General features: G+C 39.2%; 2 protein-coding genes across 2 annotated transcripts; both read right to left on the bottom strand.

Moving 5' to 3' along the window:
- Positions 1 to 313: 313 nt before the first annotated feature.
- Positions 314 to 7,599, bottom strand: LOC118225833 (lipoprotein lipase). Its single transcript, XM_035414835.1, has 10 exons — positions 7,310 to 7,599; positions 5,927 to 6,120; positions 5,379 to 5,558; positions 5,135 to 5,246; positions 4,296 to 4,529; positions 3,407 to 3,649; positions 3,150 to 3,270; positions 2,646 to 2,867; positions 2,425 to 2,520; positions 314 to 2,277 (listed from the first exon to the last, which is right to left on the bottom strand). Exons 1-10 carry the CDS (start codon positions 7,407 to 7,409, stop codon positions 2,256 to 2,258), a joined length of 1,524 nt encoding a protein of 507 aa, XP_035270726.1. The 5' UTR covers positions 7,410 to 7,599; the 3' UTR covers positions 314 to 2,255.
- A 7,324-nt stretch (positions 7,600 to 14,923) lies between these two features.
- Positions 14,924 to 22,544, bottom strand: lpl (lipoprotein lipase). Its single transcript, XM_035416270.1, has 10 exons — positions 22,290 to 22,544; positions 20,806 to 20,981; positions 20,322 to 20,501; positions 19,706 to 19,817; positions 19,110 to 19,343; positions 18,378 to 18,620; positions 17,095 to 17,215; positions 16,685 to 16,867; positions 16,485 to 16,592; positions 14,924 to 16,391 (listed from the first exon to the last, which is right to left on the bottom strand). Exons 1-10 carry the CDS (start codon positions 22,381 to 22,383, stop codon positions 16,340 to 16,342), a joined length of 1,503 nt encoding a protein of 500 aa, XP_035272161.1. The 5' UTR covers positions 22,384 to 22,544; the 3' UTR covers positions 14,924 to 16,339.
- Positions 22,545 to 25,762: the final 3,218 nt, after the last annotated feature.

Here is a 25,762-nt window from a genome sequence, read left to right as displayed (position 1 = left end):
TAAATTTTGCTGTCAGTTTTGCGCATACATAGAATCCTTCTTTCATGGTTTCGCCCACTGCGTTGGGTCAGGAATAATTGATTCATTTTGCAAATCCTTGTTTGATCTGTGGGACATCAGTACAAAGATGATGGGCGATATCCGTGTAAGGATGGCAAGGCCGCCGTCATTACCCAAAAAATAAAGTGAGTGGTACTGAAAGCCAGATGTAAGGACAGGGAAATGTATTCAACAGGTCTGTGTCCACATTAAAGCTATGTTACATGTACACGGTTTACAATAAAATAACATACCTCTATCTTCACGATAGCACTTGGATTCAAAGATTTTTATTAAAATACATGTACATATTTACAATTATATACATGACCATTAAACTATGTCTATTGCTTTTTTTAGATTAAGTCCATCCCACCAAGAATATATAAACAATATGTACCATTAGGTTTTACATCATTGTCAATACATGGTATTAACACATATCTTGCAACTGAATAACTGGTTCTTTGTGACATTTTTGCCCAGTACAAAAACATAACAACGCATAATACAACACTTGCATTTTTACCATCTTCTACAAGTTGAATGGAGATGATAGGAACTGATATGACAAAGAAACATTACAGTACTGTTTTATATAACATTTACATACAAGGACTAATTGAGGCACTGAGCTTCCACTTCTTTCAAGTGATTCCTGAAAAACAAGGCTTCCACATCATATATGAACCTCACAGCTTTTATTTATTTCTCAAACTCTGTTTAGAGAGTTTACGAGTGATCATAATCCAAGTTCACATGCACAATTCTTGTGAAAGTTGGTAACTTTTCTACCAATAGATACAATGTATATAAGCAATGTGACCTATTAGGCCGCCTTATAATATACCTTTCTTTTCACAATATTTCCAATACATTATTCATTTCCAACTAAAAGTAAAGTAAAAACTAGTAAAATATAGCAACCAATCCAAAGTGGAAGGAAGTGTGAATACAAATTAACGTACGGGGCTACAGCAAACAGGAAAGTTGTCATTTTTGGGGTTGATGTTTGTCAGTCATCACAGTGGAATTATATTTCTGCCTGGCAACTAAAAAAAGGTTCATATTGGGGGATACACAAAAGAGAAAAATCTTGGCCATTCATTGCTTCTTTTCTGAAACATTCATGAAAATCTGCCATTTCATCCATTTAGGTACATTCAGATGTACTTTTAGTTGGAGTTGCAATAAAGACTGCAATGTCCTCATCATCAGCAATAGCATTAAGGCTACCATTTTCACTCTTTTTACACAGAAGTAATATACATTGACCTTAACGAAATGTATTTTATATAACTAAGTCATATAAAAATAAAGAGCGTTCATTTTAACTCAAGTGCTTGAATAAATAAACTTCAGATATGTCTAGACTTTACGTTTTAAATGCCTTTCAATTCACATATCGGATTATTCTAAAAAATGACATGTCAAAATGTACAATAGAAATGATCATCGAAACAGCAGCAATTTAAACATCAGTTAAGACGGCTTAAGTACTGATTGCAGCTCACATCTATACTGCTGCCAGACATTTTAAGGCACACTCTGTCAGAACCTTAACCCACAAAAGTGAGGCAGACAACGGTGAATGCTCTTTCAGTTCACTACACACAAAGCCAGGAAAAGGGAAGGGACAGCAGTTTAGCCCTGATCCAACAAAGGCCGAATCAGTTTCTACCACTTTCTGGCTCTGTTAAATGAGGTCTGCTGTCCTTGTCACAGCTGTGTAATGTGTAGGTATACACACATACACGTGTCACTGCATAATGCAGAAAGTTATTCAGCTCACGGTCCCACTGACACTAAATACTGCATGTCACTATTTTGAATAAATAGTCCAAAGTATCATATTGCATCTAGGGCTCTAGGGCACCCTGTCCCATAGTTTCCTAAACAAAACCTTAATGTAACAATGTTCTACAGCTTCAATAAACACCATTGACTTTGTGTAAAAGACTCTTTGGGTTACCAGCTGCATAACAATGAGCTGAATCTGAGTAGAGTATGGCTCAAAAAGCAGTGCTTATAAACATATTATTTACATATTTACATATTCAAAATATTGCTTTACATTATATACATAACAGTGTGTACTTTGCCTTTTAGTTGAGATATTACATTCAAAACATTCATTACAGCTGGCAAGATAATTTTCCAAGTGCTTTTTCAGAGAGAGGTGACAGTTGGTCCACAGCAGATCTTTAGACTCAAACTCAGTGTTTCTTCGGGACATGCCTAAAACAAAGAGTGTGCAAATAAAAACATCAGCCAATTGGTTTTGGTTAGTTTAGCCAGTTAAAAATGTGCAGGTGGATTCAGTGGCCAAATGTAGAAATTCAGATTGATACACTGGCCAGGACTCCTGGATCTCCACACATTTACCTTTTTGAGGGGCTCTTCCACTCGTCCATGCACTTCACAAAGGTGACTTCCTGTGCCAAATTGAGTGCTTGAGGACTTTTGATACAAAAGACGGTCCTAGGAAGAAACAAACAATATATTTTGCATATTTTTTTTGGCATGTTGTCCAGCTCTTTTAAAACGATTATCTACCAATATATCCTTCCGTTTATTTATTAAACCTATCAGAATGCTTTACTCACTTCTTCTGTGTCTCCCCAACTTTAACACGGATCTTGTGGACCTCCACGTCAGAGTTGGCGCTAGAGTCACTGGACCACCAAGAGGACACCATGTTTAGCAGAGAGGAGGTGGACCAGCTACTGGACTCCTCCCACTTAAATTTGATCATCAGAAGTTCTCCAATGTCCTTCTCAGTGACCAGAAGGAAGGAAAGGGTCTTGTTGGTTGAAATCTTCTCTTTTCTGCCAAAGAGAAGATCCATACAGGCACATTCATTAATGCAAATAACAACATCACAGATGTCAAATAATATATGCTCAACACAAATAACATTAAAATTTCAAGTGTTACAACAATATTGTTTCCAGCTGTAAGGGTTGTAGGACATATAGAAGACCTACAATGATAAAGGCAGCATCCAATCACTCTGGTAAGCATTTTCTGAATGTGTGAAAATGTCTGTTACTTTGGAAAAGTCAGTTGTGAAGAGGTGGCATTAATGCCAATGGATTGAAGGTCCTCACATGTTCAGCTGAAGGTCCTCAGCATCTCCTTTAGTTCCATAAAGAGACACTGTCAGTGACGGCTCCATCTCAGACTGGTTCACCTTACTGGAGAAGTGCATCTTCAGCTGGTAGTGGTATACTGTTTGGTTAAATAACACAAGATCACACCACGAGTGAGCCATCAGTTTACTAAACAGAAGGGGTGACTTATTTCTGTTTTGCAGCTATGGAATCTCACTGACATTTGTAACTCCAGAAAGAGCGAGTGACCCTACCTCGGAAGGGCATGGAGGCTCGGGTTTTGGTGAACATCTTGGCACTGCGAGCCTTGCGAACCCTGCTGACATCATATCCCACAGTGCTGCAGCGGTTCTTCTTGCAGCTCAGGCAGACACCACGGTCGAACATGTCACTGCTCCCGCAGCTGTATGCCTGGCTCGCCTCCTGCTCGTTCAGCAGTGAATCAATGAACAGATGGATGGATCTCTCATGCTCACACTTTATTGCATCGGTCATGGCTGTGGGCAGACACAAAAATAAAGGAACCTTCCGTTAGAACACAAGGCCGCAGCAGGAAATCCAAAATACAGCCAAAGGAGGCGTGCCTCTACAAAATTAATGGGCCAGAATTCTTAACATAAGCAGTGGCTCCTGTTGAACATATATGCTGCGTTTACGGCATCAGCGTGGAGTTCCTTTTGGAGGGCTTTCATTTAAACCCTAATGACAGATCTTGTCCAAGCATGTGATTAGCCTGCTGTTGCACTCAAATTTGAATGGCATGATTGTTTGGATCTGTGCCATAGCTTAAGTAAGAGGCCACGAGGTTGTCTCAGCAATGCGCGCGGATAAATTCAAGCACAGTATGATCGTTCCACAATTCTTTGCTGCAACGTCAGAAAAGTATTTGTGTTACAGTGGTTATGCAAGCTGTCAACCTCCCAGTGCGCAAGCAAGACTGATGGATTCTTTCTTTTTGACCAGCTGAGAAAACTAGAGCAGAAATATTGCCTTATTATAGAATAGTATGTTCTATAATAAGGCAAAAATAACATACTTGTTTTATCAGTAAATGTTAACTTACTGTATTTCATACATGATGTAAAATTAAAAACCATGGATTCTTAAACGCTAACCAACCAGCTGCTTGTGGGTAACACTCACCCAGAATCCCAAAATTTGCTATTTTCTCCAGAGCTCCACGTAGGTTGCAGCCAGGCTGGAAACTGCCTCCATTTGGGTAAATATCCACGTGTCCCACTGGCTGCTGGATACCGATGCTAAGGCCCAGGGAGCCGCGGGTGAAGGTGTGGAGCACGTCCACGAAATGGGCATCATCCGGGGAGAGGCGGTGATGAGCGTGAGCCCCTTCAAAGTCAGGTCCAGCAGGATCCAGGCCTGCACCGAACCCAAACTCAATGAGTGCACTGGCAGGATTCATGACATATTCATCTAAGTACATTTTTGAAGACGCACAGTGCAGTTCAGTGCAGTGCAATTTAGAAACGGTATAAACGTACATTCTGTAGTATGTTCAATCGCACTTTAAATCGCACATGCTTTGTTCAAATAAGTCTGGCAACAAAAGTGTGATTAATTGAGATAATTAATTGAGATTGGAATTTACAAACCATCAGTAGCAGTGATTTCATTAATAAAATTGGACATAGGCCGCATATATCTAAAAAATCAGACAAATACAAAAAAACTAACAAAAAAAGAAACTAAAACACATTCACAGATTTTCAGGTTTGTGCCACATGGTAGTCAACTAAGAATTCATGAATTCGTGAATTTATGGAAAAATGTATGCCTTATTCATGTCATCTGACCAGCGGAGTCACTATATCACCCTGGTTTAAAGCATACATTTCACAAGACGGGCATTCAAGGTTGTCACATAGCTGATAAGTCCAGCTAGGGCGTGTGCACATTGCTTGTGCCTAAGAAAAACTTCCTTAAAGCTCAACAGTACAGAACTTTCTGGAAGGAGTAACACTCACCAGTTATTCTCCCAACTTTGTTGGAAGCATGACTTCCAGCAAACCCAGCTACATGGGCCCCCAGACTGTAGCCAATGAGGTGAAGATTCTCAAGAGTGACATTTGTGGTCTCCTTTTTTTTAAAAAGAAAGAATTGAAATGATTATATTTTTCTTTGCTGCTCCCTTCCAAAAACAAACAAATAAAAAAATAAGATTAAATGAAGCATTAAAATTTTATTAGAGTGTTCTTTAAGAATACAAACCTGTATCCAGTCAATAAAGTGTGCAACATCATGTCCCACCATCTTGGTGTTTTGAGCAGCCACAATATAATGATTCTGTGCTGTGTTGAGCCAGTCCACTACGATGACATTGGCGCTGTGTTCTCTCTCGTACAGTGCAGCCACAAGCTTGGCGACCCAGCTCTCAAACATTCCGCTCACCTGGCAACAGGGAGAGAGAGACCGTTGTAGTACATCCTATGGCATGTTCTCAGGTTTAGTGTGCATCTGTTTAAACCCACTGAGTCAATACACAATTTAAAAATCAACACTACTAACACTTATTAATGGTGGCTGGAGATAATCTCTTAACGGCAAGAAAAAACAAAGTACTATCTATATTTTTGGGAAACATTTTTTTTAAATTGATTTTCATAACTTCCCATTCAATAGCCAACTGACCCTCCCCCCACCGCCACTCCACCGAAACAACAGCCCCCCTCACATTAATCCAAGCCCTCACCACCCCGCAGCACCCGCCCACCCCCGCACTACATATTTTGAACAGCATGTACTGCATTTCTATTTACCGTCCATCCATGGATCACCAGAAAGGTCTTAGAGGTGGTGTTGAACTGGCAGTCACTGAGGGACTCTGGACTTCCAGGCACAATATAGCAAACATCCTCATCTGGATCAGAAGGCTTCCGCAGGGAGAACTTTGCATAGGCACTGCTTCCATCCTTCTTGTTAAACAAGCCCTTTATTGGTTCCAAAAAATTATCTGGTAAAGGAAATTTTATGAAAAATTTTGAATGTTGGTCGCAAGTTACTTTTATTTACAGGGCCAAATAGTTTGCTTAGTTCTTTTGAATTGTCCTTACCATGTATATATTTAGTTTCTTTACTTCAAACTGTACATTAATGTGTGTAAATGCGATAATGGATTATACTAGCTGACTGATGCTGTCGGAGAATGCTTGACTGCATGGGCACCCCTGTGATTGCACCCACAGGGGTTACTCGAGTTCAGTCGGTCAAGCAGGCCCTATTGTAGGGGACACTTTTCCCAGCTTTGTTCCACTTTCACAAGGGAACTCCTGAGTGGTGGAGTTTTCACAGACACCCACACCCACACATACTTTCTCTCCCCCCGCCCCCCCCCCAATACAACCAACAGAAAGTCAGCTGGATTGTTGTCATAAACCTAAACATATAATTCTTTTTCCCCCTTTCTTTCCAAGAACCATTGGAAGACAATTAAATTTAACTTGTGATTACAGATAAGTATTTGTGTTTTAAGTCATTATTATTATTATTAGTAGTAGTAGTAGTAGTAGTAATGAATAGTAGTAGACTATTCGGAAACGACAACGATCGGTTTTGGCCATCGACATATCAGACTAGTAATATCAGACCACAAAGAGAGCTGTAAAGGTAAAATATTGCATGCACTATATAATATAATTAAATATATAGCATATCCCACAGTTTCAATCAGAGTTTATGAACACTAAGGCTTCAACGGACATTCTTTAAAGAGGAAACATTGCAAGTGCAGTTACCTTCGCGCAAACAAAACACGAACGTCTGAGCCGCCCAAGAAATTTTTTTCCCTAAAATATCTCAGTAGCTATTGCTGACACGTCAACGGAATATCCGCATTTTATTCAATTGATCAATGGCGGAATTCCCTCCTTACACTGCAATTTAACACACATTGCGTTCTGTTCAAAATCCAATATGCATGCATCTGACGAGAAACTTGCTTCTGCAGCATCATTAGTTGAACCTCGCAAAACAAATGGTAGCATATTCAATGTGCAACACTGCGGCGAAAATTAGACAACGAGCTTTTTTATGTGAAAGATAACTATAGCCACTATCAAGAAAAAAGCAACGAAATTATACTTATTTGTAGACTCGGACAATATAAATTACTGCATAAAATTAATAAACTATTGCAAACTTACCAAAGAGAGAATTTGAGAGCTCTTCTTCCAAAGGAGTTACAGGGAACACCGATAAACTTGTGACAAACAAGAACAAATATTGGTATGCCCCCCTTTTCATGTCTTCTTCGAAATATTAGAATTCAATATTATTGACACCCTGTGTATTTTATTTTATTTTATTATAACTGAGGGTAATATAACTTAGAACAAACTGAATATATGACAGAGTCTTTCCCCTAACACTATTTAGTCCCAGTCTCCACCCTTTCAGTTTCCAGAGTTGTTATCTGAGCTACTTCATTCTGAACACTTCTTAAATAGTACCTCTTTGGCTCTATCGGTTGTCTCATTGGCTGCCGTATACGGGAGGCGAACCAGTTGTATGAAAGCGCCTGATAAAATTAGTCTTAATACTTTAAGCACTTTTAATCACCTCTTTTAAACAAATACTGATTTGAATAACTACGTTTTAAGCATTTATAATGTTGCAAAAATGAAATACCGTCCTTAAATGCTGTGCTTGTCACAGCATGGAAACAACAAAGAAGGCTATACGTGACGGTCACAGCACTTCCCATTTTGTAGCCCGCTAGCTACAATCTGCAATTCACCTTTTCTCGTTGTCAGGTTTTTAAATAAATGTATATGTACAAGATACTCTGTAAATTCATTGTGAAATCTCATCCAAGTAATCGTCAATAATAATGATTCCATTGGAATTATTATTTTTGCTAGTTTCTACTAATGAATGACAAACAATTCAACAATGGAAAGTCACTGTTTGATGACCACAAGCTTTACTTACATTATGAGCCAACAGTTTGTCCTTTGTGTCTCATTGGAAGCACGGAGTCGTAACCAGTAAAAAATACAGTGAAATGTTGCTTTCAATATTTTCTATTCATTTTATTTTATGTATTTATTTTGTGTGTATGTGTAAATAAGTTCGCCAGTTTTACAATTACATATATGCATTACCATTCTTGTTCTCTTCATAGTCATGTGCAAGTTTTGTTTTGCAACAGTAGCCATTGGAAGAGAAACAATGCAAAGCAAAGGATTAGCCTAGTCTTCAAGTTGTGAAACCCAGCGTCTAAGGTCCTAAATATTTTAATTTTGCCAGGAATTACAAGGCAATGGACCACTACATGTCCAAGAGCATAGCTTGAAACATCTGCATGTTACTGGACTTTTTCACCCTTTCACTGCAAACAAAATATTTACAGTAGAACCTCATTTTCAGTTGAATTTATGCACCAACTCTTCCCAACAGTGAAAAACCAGTATTTTAGCCAGGGTTTGTTAAGCCCATCAGTTAATGAACATTTGTTCTGATTTCACACAACAAGAAATCAAAGGCTGAAATGCATTTTATGTTCAAAGCACTTCATCCTTTGCTTTAAAAAAGCAACAACAGTTTTGATGTTTGTCGCGTTTATGGAATTTAACATTCGTCTGTCCAGTGAGTTACAAGTAAAGTCGTGGCGCAACTTCAGTTACAGTTACGCAATAAGAGTGAATGAAATTGTTGATGGATAATTAATTATTTAATTATTTTTAAAGTGGCAGTTAGGTTGCATCTTTAAGCAATGACGCTTTATTCTTACCTCGATATCATGTTTTCATCTGAAAAGGGGTTAATAAAGTTGACTAAGAATATTCAAAAATGATTGGAACACAATGTCTGCGGAACATAGCGTGACCCAATAGAAACGTCCAGTCCTTGTTGTCCCTGTCCTTGTTTCTGGCAATGGTTCAGGCAGTCTACGTAGGTGAATATATTCCAGCTGGACCGTTTTGGTGTTTGCGGGTCGGAATCATTTTTAGACCTCTCTTGGCAAGTTGTTTTATGATTGTAATTTGGTACAGTGTTGTTGTGCTCTGTAAACCAAACATAGCTAAGCTTATTACAACCACACAACTTATCCCAAATGTGCATGTGGATAAAAAAAGGGAAATACAGCTGCACTTATTGGCTTCAGTGAGCTAAGCAGAGTCTTGGAATTATTGAAGGTGATGTCTGTTTTATTTTATTTATGATAAAATAAATAATAATTTATGCATAATCTACAGTTCAGTGATTTTCGTGGACTTTGAGGCACTTTATTACCTCTGTTCATCTTTTGCTTCGCCCAGCCAATTATGAAGTCAACACCTGACCAGCAGATATATATTCGTGGTTGAAGCAGCCAAGAGGTAGAAGGGTGCGGGACTGGTAATGGAAACAAGCATGACACTGTTTCTGATTCTGTTATGTGAGACGTTCTTGTATGAACTCTGTGTGGGGCTAAGAATACTGTCACCTGCTAAGGTCACATGCTCACAGCCTGGAATGTTACCGGCAAGTGCAGCAGCCTGTATGGCCCAGCACAGCACATGAGATTATGTTACAACTGCAGCCTGTGAAACAATAATGATTGCAGAGACCTGATAATTTAAGGAATTAGACAGGAAAAGTGGAAAGCATTGGAATTCATGGTACAATGTATCATGTGGTAGTTGCAACAGTGGTATGCACAATGCTCTAGACTAAGCAATAGTAATATTTTAGGACAGCCCTGCCTAATCTATTGGGTGGATTATACATAGTTTGTAAAAATGTAAATGTACTTAGTACTCCTAAATTTCTTCTTCAGTCAGCCACTGAAGCATATTTTATGAGTTGCTTATAGTATCTGGAAATCTAAGCACAATTTTGTTAATTGCAGTTCTGTCTTTGGCCTGCCAGAGAGCTGATCAACTAGAAACGGGAATAAACATTTTAACACTGCAGATTCTTTTGGAAGATTATCCTGCTTTTGATGTAAACAGCCTTATTTAGGACCCAGCTCGTCCCACAAACCCACTCAAAGTGTAAATTTGCTAATGTGCCACACATTGTAAAACAGGAAGGTGACTCTTTCAGGGATATCACCACAAGGAAGTGTGCACATATTCCTGAATTAATGCAGCTGCTGAAGCAAATGCTGGCAGCCATGCCACCATGCACCCCGCTCTGGCTGAATGGCTGAAGGTCAGCAAGCATGGGCTTGGTTAGTGCTTGGATGGGAAACCTCCTGGGAAAACTAAGTTGCTGCTGGAAGTGGTGTTTGTAGACCAGCAGGGGGCTATCTTCCATCTGGTCAAGTCTGCCCCAGGGCAGTGACAGGGATGCTGTGCTGTAGGAGATGTGTCTCTGATGCTGGATAAATCATTAACCAAGGTCATGACTTCCTGTGGTAATTAAAGACCATGTCATGCTCATACAAAGAGTAGGGGCTTCCCAAATGTCCTGGCTAAATTCTCAACTTGGCTCTACTGGCCTACCACCTAATCAATCACTGATTTATTTGGGTAAATATTGTTAATTCCCTCTCCACCGCAGCTGATGTGCGGTGAGTGATATGGCATAAAATGGCTGCCATGAATCACCCAGGTGTGTGCTATACATTGGTGTTGGGTGCGGTGAGTTCCCCCTCATCGTGATAAAGCAATTTTGACTTCTGGAAATGTGCTATATGAATGCAATGCTTAATTCATCCATTCATTCATTCAATGTAAAGGATAATTAAATTGTAAAGGCTGTATCTTTATCTGCATCTGTAACCCAAATGACCTAACAAGAGCAGTTATTTCCCTGCAAGGAAGAGTCTCCCTCCTGTCTTACAATACTGGCATATTAGGTTTGTATATACATATTGATAGATCAATGAGGCCTGCTGTTCCCAGATTAAATAGTATTGCTTGATTAATTGTATTGCCTATGAACTGCAGGACTACAGCACAAAAATCCCCCTAAAGGAATAATCTCATAAAACGGATAAATAAAACTCCAGTGATCAATCCTTCACACTCATTCACATTTTAAAAAATGCTGCCATTCTCTGTTATGCTCCTTACACCTAAGCATATGAGATATTTTGACTTTACTTAACCGGGTTACACAGGATGTTGGCGACTGTCATGTTTTCATCGACACATCTACAATCTGGAACATCTAATATCCTTGCTAAATGTAGGATGGGCAAATTTATATGAATGTTTTCATCCAGAGATTTTCAATTCTAAAAACGTGTTAAATGTTTATTCTCTGTAGCTGCAGTTGCTATTACATTACATATAGGATTTATTGTTATTTTTAAAATATTTCCATTTCCCATTCAACATATGGGTGAATATTAAGATTACAGGGAAGCCTGGGTCAATGGATACATAGTGGGTAAACATAAATACAGCTTTCTCACCTTTGTCATGTGACCGAAAATGAATGCTTTACTTTTCCCTTGTCAGGTTATGGTTGGCACTGTGAAAGCCACACAGTATCTTGTCACCTTTACAAAGGCACTGGAGAAGCAAAGACTGAGGCTTGCACCTCAGCCTACCCAAGTGTGTTTTCCCCCCTCCAATAATGCCTGGCTCCTCAAGCCTTCCCCCTGGTCTGAGAAACTATAACATACTGTACCAGCACATTTTTCCCGAGCAAATGTAAAAACAGTCATGATTATTTGCTGCTGGATTTATACCTCTGAGCATACATCGCTCCAGCAGTTGCATAAAGTCAGGAATATATGCTCACTTCCTTGTGGTGATGTCCCCGGTCAAGATTCATAACAAGGTCATTGTTCAGAGTTGCTAATCCGTAACCTTTAACTCAATGTTTTCATGGAAGGAGAGGGTACAAGCGTGTTCAGCTTCAGTCATGGGATTGGTTCCCATGGCAATCTCCATCTCTTCTTTGTTTACAATGCGTGATTTAAGCTCTTTACACAAATTCAACCAAGATAATAATAATCATTTAAAAAAATCTATTTTAAAAACTTTTATTTTATTTATTTATTATTTTATTTATTATTATAAGTTTTTACAAATAAATACTGTTCTAGAAGTCCATATATAATAAATATTGTTGCTCATGTCTGTGTGTTATATTTCAATAGATTTTTAGCAAACAGTGGCTGGCATCACGTTTCTGGTGTGTTTTCTTTAATCCGTAGGAGGTCTGTCAGAAATTTCAGAATTATTGATTGCTCTGCGTGCCTTTCTGGGTTCTCTGGAGATATTCTGTAGAGCATTTCTCAACTACAAGAACTTTGGGTACAAGCGGGACATTTAAAAGGTCACGTGTGTAGTGTGTACACATATCACCCTTTGACATTATGAACTCCTACTTGTTTTTTTTAAAAATACTGTTAGAATCTATTATATAAGAAGTAGTCCTGTAGTTTATATTGAGAAAATGCACTACTTTACTAAGTAAAGGACTATATGAAACATTAGGCCCTCAATGAAGCATCTGTATTAAAAAATGTGAATAATGGAAAGGTTAGGAGCAATGTGAACGTCAAGAATTATGTGTGCCTATCTCCAGGGCAAATGTTCGAGGGCACAAGGTCTATTGGTTCTTTAAATATGATTTCATAATTTGAGCAATTTTGAGAGGAATGTTTTCTGATTTTTAGAGACTATATATCAACTTTGCTCTTAATTATTAAATTTACCTATTAAAATTTAGCCCAATATTTTTCTGTATTTACTGATCAATTCATGAATGGCAGCTGACTGTATTGTGACAGCTGACTATAATGGCAGATAACTATTTTGTGTATCAATATGAAATGTTATGGTGTGGTATACCCTATGATCAATCTGGCAATGGCACAGTTCAATGGCATGAACTATGCCAGGGAAATTTGTGGGACAAAATACCTGCATACACACCAGCTCTCTATTATAGCTCATAGGGGAAGTTACCATTCTTGCTTCATATGGAGAAACACTAAAGGCAAAATAAATACAGTAAATGTCAGTTTGTCAGTGATTAGTTACTGTAGGTCAATAAACCCTCTCAACTCATGCAGCAGATTTTGCACCATAACAAATATATCATGTGATGATCATACTGTATAAAAAAATCTCGCAAGATATTTTGCAGAATGCTTCACGGTACCATCTGGGAACTTTCTGTCTTGCATTGTATCACATCACAAATACAAATATGGTAAATCATACTCTGAACATGGAATATTTAGTAACATTTGGACTCTGTGACCTTGAGTGAGCCAGTCCACGGAGAGTAAAGATATGTTAATTAAATATTATTATTTATACCTCTTCAGTTCCAGAAACTGGTCCAATAGTGACTGCAGTTTCAGTAAATCTAATTTAATTTCATTTGCGTTGCATCTGAGTTCACACATCATACAAGAGAAGTCCTTCAGATTCTCAATGCAGGAGGTTTATAAAGGAAGTTTCTTTTATCTTACAGTACAACATATTATGGCCTGCTTGAGGGATTTTTAAAATCTCTGGTAGACATGCTTGTTGAAATTTCTGGATTGCCTTCAATAATAATCTTAATAAAGGACCCATGTAAGAGAAATGTTATAATGGTTTGGTCTATATAGAAGAATGCTATTCTCTTCAAATTAATCCTGATTAAAGAATGTGCAAAATAGAACCTCTTGACTATTACAGCACATTTGTTCCTTTGCGGTTTATATTTTCTGTCCTTTAATAACTGGATGATTGAGAGGATGTGTTCCTCATTAAACCAATTAACTGCAGCATGTTACATATTCCCAATGAAACCAAAAGGTATATATAAAATGTATTGCCATTTAATAGGCTACAGAGCAGAAAATGTTTTCAAGCCCACATGTATTGTTCTTGAGAAAAAGTAATGTTCCATTGTAAACCTTTTGTAAATACAAAGTATAGCTACCCTCTTAGAAATAAAAACACAGTAGAGGTACATTCTTGTTCTTTGGGGAACAAATTTCCCAATTGTACCCTGAATCTGCAATAATGTTCCATTTAGGTACTAATAAGTACCATTTATAAGCAAATAATGGTACAGATTAATTATCTATTGCTGGCTAGGGGTAAAAATGTATGCACATATAGGGTACGACCCCAGTGACAAGCATTTGTACTTTGATAGGCACTTTTTCATACTTCATTTCTGAGTAGATTACTTATCCAGAGTAACTTAGTATGGAGAGAAAAATTGAATAGCTTAATCGAAATAGACACTCTTTTCATTGATTAGTGATTCTAAACTAAACGGGTGGAATTAATCATAGGCACCAACTAATGACCAACATGACTACCTACACATCCTATGTGATACCCACACAACTGATAGAACAAATTATGGATATTTCACAGTATCCAATCACTGTAATTCTTAACACATGCTGCTTGTGATGATATTTATACACACATGTATGAATATTGAAACAAATGTGTTTATAATGAGTTCTCCCCTCACCCTCCCCACTCACAGGAAGTAAAAAGGCCTGTGAAATGATTTAAACAGACAGGCTCCTGCTTGAAAATCAATATTCAAAGCAAGCAGTAGACACAGATGGCTATTTGATAGAACACTGATACAAAACGTACAGTACGAAGAGACATATTAAACCCCACCCCCCAGCCCACTGAATTCACTTGTTCTCAATCGAACTTGATCAATCTTCAATTATGGATAATATTTCACAGTATCCAATCACTGTAATCCTTAACACATGCTGCTTGTGATGATATTTATACACACATGTATGAATATTGAAACAAATGTGTTTATAATGAGTTCTCCCCTCACCCTCCCCACTCACAGGAAGTAATAAGAGAAACCAAACAATGACAAGACTGTTTTTGAATTTCTTGAGCACTGCGTTTATTAAAATACCATGTTATCATGCAGCACATTACAGAGCAAATCATCCAATTATGAATGCACTGAAACTGCATCAAAACAAATCTATTAGTAGTAGTCTATTCTGGCTGCACACATTACTCAATACACTCAGTTTAAAAAAAAAAAATGATAAGCACTGTAAAAGAAATAGACAGCACTGGAAACTCGCCAAAATATATTACAGCTTAATATACACATATATACATTCAATAAATAGAATATGAAATAGCCTTCAGATGTGTGGTGACTATTATGCAGTGCAGCCTGTTCAGGTGTGCAAAAGGCTCTAACCCTTTTCTTCATGGAACATCAGTTTGACCTTTCAGTAACAAAGCATAATGGTATGTCTCAAAAAGCAAAGCAGTGCATAGCAGCGGTGAAAAGGTAAGAGGTCTGATGTGAGTGTGTGTGTGAGAGTTTTTTTTAGTTTTTTTAATCAAAGGAATTGTTTAAACAATATCCTGGAGCTTCCATTTTCCTCAACCTGCCAGGACCCTGAATACAGATCCTGATCCCAATTCAAATGATCTGGTTGGTTCCACATTAGATGTTCATTCAGCTACACTGACTGGGCACCGGAGCCCTTAAAGTGACCTGTGCCAATCATGATTACCATACGCAAAGTAGAACAAACAGAATTTCATAGGTTTGCACAGTGGTTAATAAACATTCAACAACAATCTCAAAATCATAGTGACACAATAATTCATGTAACAGATTCTGTCAGAAACTACTGTCTTTGGTCCCTGTGATACAAGTAGCAGTAAATTGGGAGGCCTCAGCTTTCTATCGGTGCTTATGGGTTCTCTAGGTTGAGCACCATGTGTGACAACAGTCATGGTCTTTGTACGAAATTATACCTCTCTACATTCTGCGATTAATATGAAATTGTAATCTTAGATTTGGAAAAAAAAATTCACTTATCTCAAGAATTGCATATATGACATTTAATTGAAACAATCTATGTATTCAATAAAAATAAATGCAACAAGAACACGCAAGCTAAACGGCACAACAAAGTCCATAAAAGGAATCCCAGTGAACTTGTAGTTTACAGATATTTATCATGCAAACAATATCAATGAACTATAGAGGACAATGTGTGCCAGTCTCTTGTCTCTCCTCCTGGTTTTGTGTTTACTGAAGCCCTTCATTACAAAACAAAGAAGAATAAAGTTCTTGGATGTGGACCAACATAAAAGGCCTGTGAAATGATTTAGACAGACAGGCTTCTGCTTGAAAATCAATATTCAAAGCAAGCAGTAGACACAGATGGCTATTTGATAGAACACTGATACAAAACGTACAGTACGAAGAGACGTATTCAAGTTCTCAATCGAACTTGATCAATCTTATTTTCAGAGGCTTGTTCACTCAGAGTTCCCCTTGAAGAGGCTACCGTTCATCTTCAGTTTGTGCAGCCTATAAGGAAGAAAAACATCAGACAATTAAGCAATCACATCATCAAAAGTGTGACTCCTTATATCTGTCCCACTGCTAAAATTCAAGACTCACCTTTCTTCTTTTTGGCTACTTTTCTCCTCCTTGGATTTTACAAAGACCGCTTCTTTCCCTCCTCTCACCAGGTACGCAAACTCTCCCTCTTTAGCGCTGAAGATCACCCTGGAATCAGAGCAGAATGTAAGCAATACGGTTCAGGCATCCTAAGAGACGTACACGTGCATCAGTAAGCACACTCTCCTTCAGATACCTACTTGGCCTGAGTCTCCCCAGCTTTGATTCGCAGCTTGCGGATCTGAAAACTTTTGTTCCCCCACCAGTCAGACAGGCTGAAGTAAGAGTCCTTCTCCCATTTCATCTTCACCATCAGCAGCTCCCCGATATCCACATCAGTGGTCAACAGGAAGGAGATGGTTGTGTTGGTGTACAGATAAGGCCTGCAAGGGCAGGTACGGAAAAGATCATACAGCCACTCAGACAGGTTTGCAGACCCGCCAGGGTTTCACAATATCACAAAGAGTGTAAGAAACCTAGCAGCTATGACCTCAGTGGCAATGGGTTCATCCGTACTGACAGACAAACAAACAGCTGAAGATACCTGCGGGCGTATATCATGGCACAGTGTTTAATGTAAAAACACAGAAGTGTCGCTGCAGAAACTTACATGGTGAAGGGAATGTCCTCCTTTTCTCCCTCAGTTCCAAATAGAGACACTAACAGGGGCTGCTCTGTGAAGCTCAGTTTATCCTGGCTGAAGAAGTGCACCTTCACCTGGTAGTGGAAAACTGGGGTGGGGTGGGGTGGGGTGGGGGTGGGGGTGGGGTAGATAGAAAGCACCCTTTAGAAAGAACTCACAGACAAGCAGTTATGTCCAAAAGTGAAAGTTGAGCTGCTTATAAAATCTGAGGAGGCCAATCGCTGGAAACACAAGCGTGTTCAGCACAGACACATTCCCCGTCTGTACAGAGCTCAAAGCGGAAAAGGTATGTGGCCATTATCGCACAAGTGAGGCCCAGTGACTTAAAGCAGCCCAACAATGCAATCAGTGAGGCCTCAGCACTGAAATCACAGTAGCTCCTTACACAACCGAAACTTGTCAGATTCGTCTGCTCAGTACAGTGAGTTTTTTTTTCCCATTAATGATTTTTTTAAACCTAGGCCCGCATTCCGAATGCCCCCACTAATATCCTGGTGTTATCATAACGCCAACATTTCAGTCTTCAACTACGCAGCTAAATTTTTTCAGAAATTTAAATTGCTATATTTATTTCCTTGTTTATGATGCAACACATTTTTTTTGGTTCAGACTATCTTGTTTTTCCTTACTGTATGCTACTATAGTAAAGGCTTTTATCTGCATTTTATTCAATGGACTTAAGTGGACTTGATCCTGAGTTTGGTTACACTGTTGTAAGTCGCTCTGGATAAGAGCGTCAGCTAAATGACTATAATGTAATGTAATGTAATGTAATGTAATTTAATTGATCCTAATAGCCATTTAAATAATACATCAAATTGTGGACAAAAAATATTGTGATTAGACTCAATTTCCACATGTTAGATTAAATAACTGATCCTCCATTAAAGCCTTGTAAATTACTTTATAACATAATTTCTAATCAAGAAAATGCCTGAACATCCAAAAAGGTCCCTAAGCAATGGGTGAAAGGCACCATTAAAGCCACAGGCACCCATTCTTTCACATCTGCATTGCATTTGCATGCTACTTGTAGTCAAACTATTCCACTGAGATATGGAAGGCTTCCTAAATTGTTTTGAGACGCTGGAGGTGTGCCCAGCATTGGCTCAGAGCATTTCTATGTTCATTGCTTTCTGCAGCTATCCATGGCGCCAGATTCACCAGAGAAGCCTCGGGAGAACAGGAACATCCGCACCTGTCCCGTGGCAAAGCCGTGAGTCACCGGCAAAGATCCGCCGTTCCCTTACCTTTGAAAGGCATTATCTCCCGGGTCTTCAGGTACATCTTGGCGTTGCGGCGGGAGCGGACCTTGTGGATGCCGTAGCCCACTTTGTTGCAGCGGTTCTTGCGGCAGCTCAGGCACAGGCCCTTGTTGAAGGCCTCCTTGGAGCTGCATCGGTAGGCCATGCTCTCCTGCTGCTTGTTGACCAGCGAGTCGATGAACAGGTGGATGGAGCGCTCGTGGGAGCACTTCACAATCTGGTCCATGTCTGCAGGGAGGCACAGAGAGGGAAGCCATGACTACGTTGCACAAAATGGACACCGCATGCGGAAGTTCTCCGATCACACGCGGTAAAATGTCCGGTGTTAATTCAACGCTTAATAGATAACATTTGGTCCCACATTCCAGACTGGGATCAAATGTTATCTGCTAAAAGTTGAATTAACACTGTTAGAGTTGAATTAACACTGAACATTTTACTGTGTACTGCAACAGTGGATCCATTTTAGTTGTTTCGATGTTTGCAGATTTTTTATTTTCAGGAGCTCGTCATGCATTAAAGGAGGCTCAAGGTCACATAAAACAAACAATCATGATAAAACATTTCGCAACAATCTAGACGTTAAACATTTTGTGTACACAGGCCCAAATAGTGTTGCACTAAACTGCAGAGCTGCGTGATTATTATCGGATCAAGAGACACCAGAAAAGGTTCTGGCGTGAGGCTGAGTGCAGAGATAATGATGACGCGACGTACTCTGGAGGCCAGAAGTAGCAATCAGCATCATGGTGTTCTGCAGGTTGCAGCCTGGCTGGAAAGTGCCCCCGTTGGGGTAGATGTCCACGTGCCCCACGGGCCTCTGGATCCCGATACTGCGATCCGGGGAGCCTCTGGTGTTGGTGTGCAGGACGTCCACGAAGATGGCGTCATCGGGGGACAGGGTGCTCTGCTCGTCCGCGTACTCAAAGCCAGGGCCTGCCGGATCCAGGCCTGATGGGGAAAGCAAGAGAATTTGCTGCAATTCTTGGAAATCTGGAAGTGACATGTTAGGTCTCTCCCTGCACTGACTGGAATTCAACTGGTCTGCAGATTTCCTGGCAAGCCGTTACAGTATTCTCGGTAGGCCTGGAAGATTATCAAGATGAGTAGGCTGCAGTGCACACGGACTGGCCAGAAGTCAACCAATAAGCTTAAAAGGGCAAATCAGTAATGAGACGCCCTTTGATGTTTTTGGAACCCACCCCCCACACCCCCCCCCACAGATTGACATGAAATAGATGTGACAGATCTGCCAGATCTGGGTTGCAGCAGCAGAAAAAGGTGCTGAATGAGTACAGTTAGTGGCAACTCACCCGTAATCCTGTTGATCTTGTGGTTTGTCAGAAGCCCTGCAATGCCAGCCACATGGGCACCAAGACTGTATCCCAGAAGGTGAAGCTTTTCCCATGGGTAATGCACCTCTCGCTGCATGACAAAGGGTGCCACTTAATACAAGCATGTTCATAGGTGCCATTCAGTACAAGAAAGTGATATGTCTTTTGAAATTTGATTTTGAAGTCGAGTCCCATCCACACTTTGACATTGACTTTATTCTTTTGAACCTTCACACTGACAGTTCATTTGTGCGCTACTGGTGGCTGTGCAGCAGAATGATCTAGAAGCATGGCCTAAGATAATATTATGCTGTCTGCACAGCCCAGACTAATGAATTTTCAGCACTGGGAGCAATCTGGGTTACATCAATACAGCAGTGTTCTCCCGTTTAACAATAATTTAATTTCAGTGAAATATGAAGAACAAGAGTAGCAAAGGTCTGATCCAGGCAGAAAATATAACTTACATGTACAATCTTTTAAAACATTGTCTGTATTACGGCTGGTTTAACAATGATCAATGTAAAAGGAGTGATTTCACCTTAACAGTGCGGAGTACAGTTCAGTGTCTCACAGGGCAAGTAGTTACACGTACCTCTAACCAGTTGACAAATTTTCCCACATCGTGGCCCACAAGCTTGGTGTAGGCAGCGGAGGTGGGGTAGTGCTGCGATGCCCGTTCCAGCCAATCCACCACGATGACATTAGCGCTGGGCTCCCGGTCGTACAGGGCGGCTACCAGTTTGGGAACCCAGCTCTCATACATCCCAGTCACCTGAGCACAGTGCACCATGTGATAAAAGTTAATCCGCTGCCCTTTTAAATTACGTCTTACTTTGTATCAGTGTATCAGGGCTCCCAAACACGCACAAATCATTAGCTGATTCTTTATATTTAAAGACAACGGACTCACTCAAAGCAAGCAGTAAAAGCAGAGCTGTTAAATTTGCAAGCAATGCGAATAATGTTTGTCTGTATAAAACTAAGGGACATTTGTATTCAGGAGCTTCCGCTCAAAACAACTAGGCAGGCATTGTTATTTGCTCAGCGGTTTTCAGCTGTATTAAACATAGTTTTACCGTCCATCCGTGAATGACCACAAAGGTCTGTGTCTCGAGATTGAATTCACACTCAGTGATGGTGTTTTTCTGTCCGGGCACAATGTAGCAAAGATCGTCGTCAGGGTCCTCTGCCGTTCGCAGCGAGAACTTTGATTCTATGTCACTGTAGTCAGTAATCCACTCGGTTGTGTTGCCTGTAAACGTGAAATGTATGCCATCACTTTGTTGCAAACATAAACAGTTTTTTCCATTTTTGAAGCTACATCAAGAATGAACAGATGGAGCGCAGTACTTCTATCAACAGTGCACTGCTCCTTAAACATAAGACAAGGTGCTTGCAATGACCTCAGAGAACTAAGTTTACCAGTGATCCACTGAAACCTGTCAAAACTGGACACTTTGCCTCTAATCTGCAAAATTAGGAATAACCACTGGATTTCTAATGCTCAGCATTCCAGTGGTCTGCACCTGAGATTTAAGTTTGACACACAACAGTTTTCTCTGGTTTGTTCACAGACTCTGATCATTCATTTGGATGGGTGAATAATCAACAGGAAAACAAGATGCCAAAAATATGATAATTAGTGGATCTGCTTAGAGTCAGATCTTTATTGAAGCCTCTGAATAACCATATTGTTTTACGTGACAAACAAATGCTTGCTTTATTTCACAAGAATAGGCTAGGAGGTACAAATTAGTTCAACAATGAAAAATAAATTCTAATGTACCCTAATGTTGGGTGGTTCCAGATTCTAAATTATGACGATGCTTTCTGAATAACCTTTCAAATTATGCAAGTTCACTGAACAATTTTTACCGATTCGTTGTGTCATTGTGATTTCAAATATGTTCAAAAGGCAATTGCGCCCTCTATTGCCAATTCACCTATTTACCAAAATTCATCTATAAACTGCGATTAAAGTTTTATGGTGACGAAGATATAATAGATCATGTTCGGCATGTTGACGAGACAAAACAAACCCTACGGAAATAAACACTCCGGATTATTTCATGAAATTGTAACTGTACAAATTATATATCCAACCTGTTATTTTGCTGCACTCTAAATGCGCTTGTAAATATTTTTGTAGTGCAGACCAAAAACAGCGCACTTGTATAAACAGTAAGGTAGGTTGTGAAATAGATCATGGTGAGATAAAAAATTCAGTTAGGTACTATGTCCGTGAACATGTAGAAACAAAGTTTTAAAACACATGAATCAATTAACGTTTAAAACACATTGTTTGCTGAGCCGACTAATTCTAAGGGACTAATAATCTCTATTATACGGGAAGACATCAGAAAAGCACCCGTAGTCTGCAATTGCAATCTTATTGCTTTGGGTTACCTTCGGTCATCAGACACTTTAATCTTACCAGTTCTACTTTACTATTCCGATTATATCTTTGGGAATTAGTAAAACTTTTTAAAAGACAAGTCGATATTTAAATGCAATAATTATCAACAATTGTAAAATGGCACTACAAGTAATATGTACTTACTCAATAAAGTTTCTTCAGTGGTAGTTGAAAAGCTTGTACACTTTTTGGCCAAAAATATCCAAATAACCAGCAGCCATATATTTTGTTTTCCCATATTATTGTTGGTTCAGTAGTTTCTCTCGCAAGTCCAGAATAAAAGTGAATGCTTATTTTTATTGTTAATCCAAACGGACTGACCACTGTAATAAAAGCGCTTCAGTCAAGAAGTCTTAGGTATCACTGCACAAGGGTTCAAATTTCTTGTAAAGTCTGCCACACTTGCCGCTCTAAACGTGGCTTTATGCTTAACTTAGAACTCCATGCAAATATCTCTTGCTCCATTGGTCTAGTGCAAGGGATGGGCGTGGACATTCTCTTGCAAAGTAATTCAACAGAAGCAATATTCATTCTGCCCTGATAGCTCTGCAATTGCCGCACTGAACAAATAACATATTTTTATTGCTTTGAAATAATATATTTCGCGTTATCTATTATAATTTGGATACTAATTAATAGAAATGGTATATAATAGGATAAAACTTGAGACGCACCATCTCGTTTTCGTCAGAATCCTGGAATTTTTTTTTTCTTTTTAAATAATGTATAGTTCACAGCCTTGCAAAAAAATCTGCATCTTTTTTTATCCGAGGCTTGTTTACAGAGGCAGTCACAAATTTTTGAATATTTTGCCATGAATTGATTAATAGGTAGACTAAATTAATTATTTTAAATTCAGTATTTTGAGTGAGTTATTTTTGGTTATCTTATGCTTTAGGCGACTTTGAATTACCGTGCACCAGTTCAGGAATTGACTTTGGCTATGACGACATAAAAGCCTATTTGTATTTGCTTCAAATGTTTGGAAAATACTAGAGATTCTAAGAATATGGTTTATCCCACATATTTAGAAAAACATTAATATGGGAATGTTTTTTATTTTATTTTTTTGTCTTTTTATGTAGGTCCTGCTTCAGAATAAGCACCTGAAATTACCACATGAAACAACAATTCTGCCATATGAGACTTGGGAATATTAAAACGTGCTATATAAGTATTATATAAGTAGACTTATTATATAAGTCCTGTGGTCTCAAAGAGTCAATTACAGTAGGCAATATGTACAAAATTTCAGTTTCTAGCATTTTCCAGACATATTTCCTTTGGGTCAGAGGAAATTTTATTTTGCATGCACTTGGGCATCAGACCGACCGCTGGGAAGTTTCATGCGGTTATATTCATTTATTTTTCATTTCCTGTCAATTTGCCAGATGTATATCGCTAATTCTTTAGATCGATTATTTCAGAAGGATAATGTTGCCCATCACTTATTTTGTCTTATAAACCGCTTATTCCACCGCCTGTTTACTGGCATACCCAACGCATTTTGCACGGCATGATCGTCTTTTTTTATCATTTAGCAAAAGCGCGCGAACAAGAAAATCTAAAACAGAAACAGAAAACAGACTCTAAAACTCTCACGGACATATTCAAACGTATTCCAGCGACGTACACTTCTGAGGCTACTTGGCCTCGCGACAAAAAACTAGTCACAAAATAACCTGAAATAAACTGCAGGCATGGTGTTATTATAGTTCATGAGCCTGCTGTGCATAATTGTGTGGTTACAGACTATGGAATCAACGCGTTAATCGTTGACAGCGGATCTATTGTCCTGCATGTAGCAGATCCTTGTCAGTTGTCACAGACGTTAAACGTTAAGTGTTAAATCAACTCTTACAGAGTACACCAGTCTCTAAAGGACATATATAAACTGTTAAAGTAGAATTAACAGGGGACATTTTGCTGTGCTGTGTTTAAAACCCGAGGGACTTGGCCTGCATCCACTTCGAGTAGCCTACATTTTTTGACTTAGCCACTAAGATACACGAAAAAGGACGATTTTGGTTTTGCGTAGGAGCACTGTGGCTGAATGATCGTAGCATGTAGAGCTTATGGTTAAATAATAATAATACGATTTTAAAAAATAAGGAAATAGCATGATGCAAGTATTGGAGGTTTACTTGGCAGTTCTTCCCAAATGTAGTTATGTTTATTTGAAATTATTGCACATAGCCTAACCAACCAATGGAGGTCAAGGAAACAGCCACCACCCATTCCACCCCTTTCTTAGTGTCTCTTTCATTGAAGAAACATTGTTCTTGGGATTTTTCTAAGAAACCAACTTTGCACAATGTGGAGGAATGGAATCAGGGAACAGATGTTTGCTTTTGTTGAGGAAGGTCTCTTGTTTTTCTTGACTGCGTATGGGCGGATTCTGATCTTGAGACGTTGTGATGACTGTAGTAAGTTTATTTTGTCAAATATCAAGTAGTCTTATATCCCTATACCAGTGGACTGTACTATCATATATACAGTTGAATGCAAAAGCGTTGGGACAGAGGCACATTTTTTTGTTGTGTTGACTCCAGCTCGGTATGAGATTAAAGTGCTGAATATCTGCTTTAATTTGAGGGTATTTCCATGTCGTGTGATCTGAGTAGGAATTAGAGCCCTTTTTAGGATCCTTAACCTTATCCTAACTGTATGGTCCAGCTGAGATCTTTGCATATGGTCATATAAGCAGGGGGGGAAAGATTAAACAAACATGGGCAGAATCTTCACGCTTGTGGAGTGATTTCATGGCACCTGGTGAACCAATATAAAAAGGCCAAGGTTTTTGAAGGTATCTATGAGACATCATATTATATGTCAAGCTCTTATGTTCAGTTTAGTAAAGAACTGTTACCTTCTCTGGTTTTTCCAGCCCTGACCTTTTCCAACCCCGCTCTGGGCGTGTCGAAGTGTCCTTGAGCAAGACACCTAACCCCTAACTGCTCTGGCGAATGAGAGGCATCAATTGCAAAGCGCTTTGGATAAAAGTGCTATATAAATGCAGTCCATTTACCATTTGACCTTGCATTTTTAAACCCAAATAAGGGTACAAAATGAAATAACTGATTTTCGTTTGATTTGACAACATTGACAATAAAATCCAGATCAGAAATCAGAATGAAGTACAGCTACTGCAGAAACTTGCCTCCTTTCTGTCAGATAATTTAAATGCATCAACACAGTTTACAAATATTAGCATGGCTTATAAATAAGGCCACATCTGTGCTTCGGACAGAGCTGAATTTATGGTTGTGGCACTCACATTACCACACTCATGGCGTGACTCCGGACTCCAGAAGAATTTCACCTCACAGAAGTCCCCAGGTGCAATAAAGTTTGAGAACGTAATCTTATTGGTCCGAATGAAGACAAAAGGGGTGGATTTCTGGGCTGGCTGTGAAGTTGACCCTGGCTTCTCAGCTGCTGTAAAACAGGGAGATTGTACAACCCCGTGCTTTTGGCACATGGGGTCTTGGTCTAGCACTGGCAGGAGATCTCTGCTCTTGATTTCCACTGACTGCCATGCCTGCTGTAATTCTCTGCAACGCTGCATTTGCCACACTTCCACTGAAGAAACTCTAATTCTCTAGCGACCTAGTGCT

Source organism: Anguilla anguilla, chromosome 4 (assembly GCF_013347855.1).
Source record: "Anguilla anguilla isolate fAngAng1 chromosome 4, fAngAng1.pri, whole genome shotgun sequence".
Taxonomy (NCBI): domain Eukaryota; kingdom Metazoa; phylum Chordata; class Actinopteri; order Anguilliformes; family Anguillidae; genus Anguilla; species Anguilla anguilla.
The sequence above is the reverse complement of the archived record's forward strand: the minus strand, read 5'-3'. Positions and strand labels throughout refer to the sequence as shown.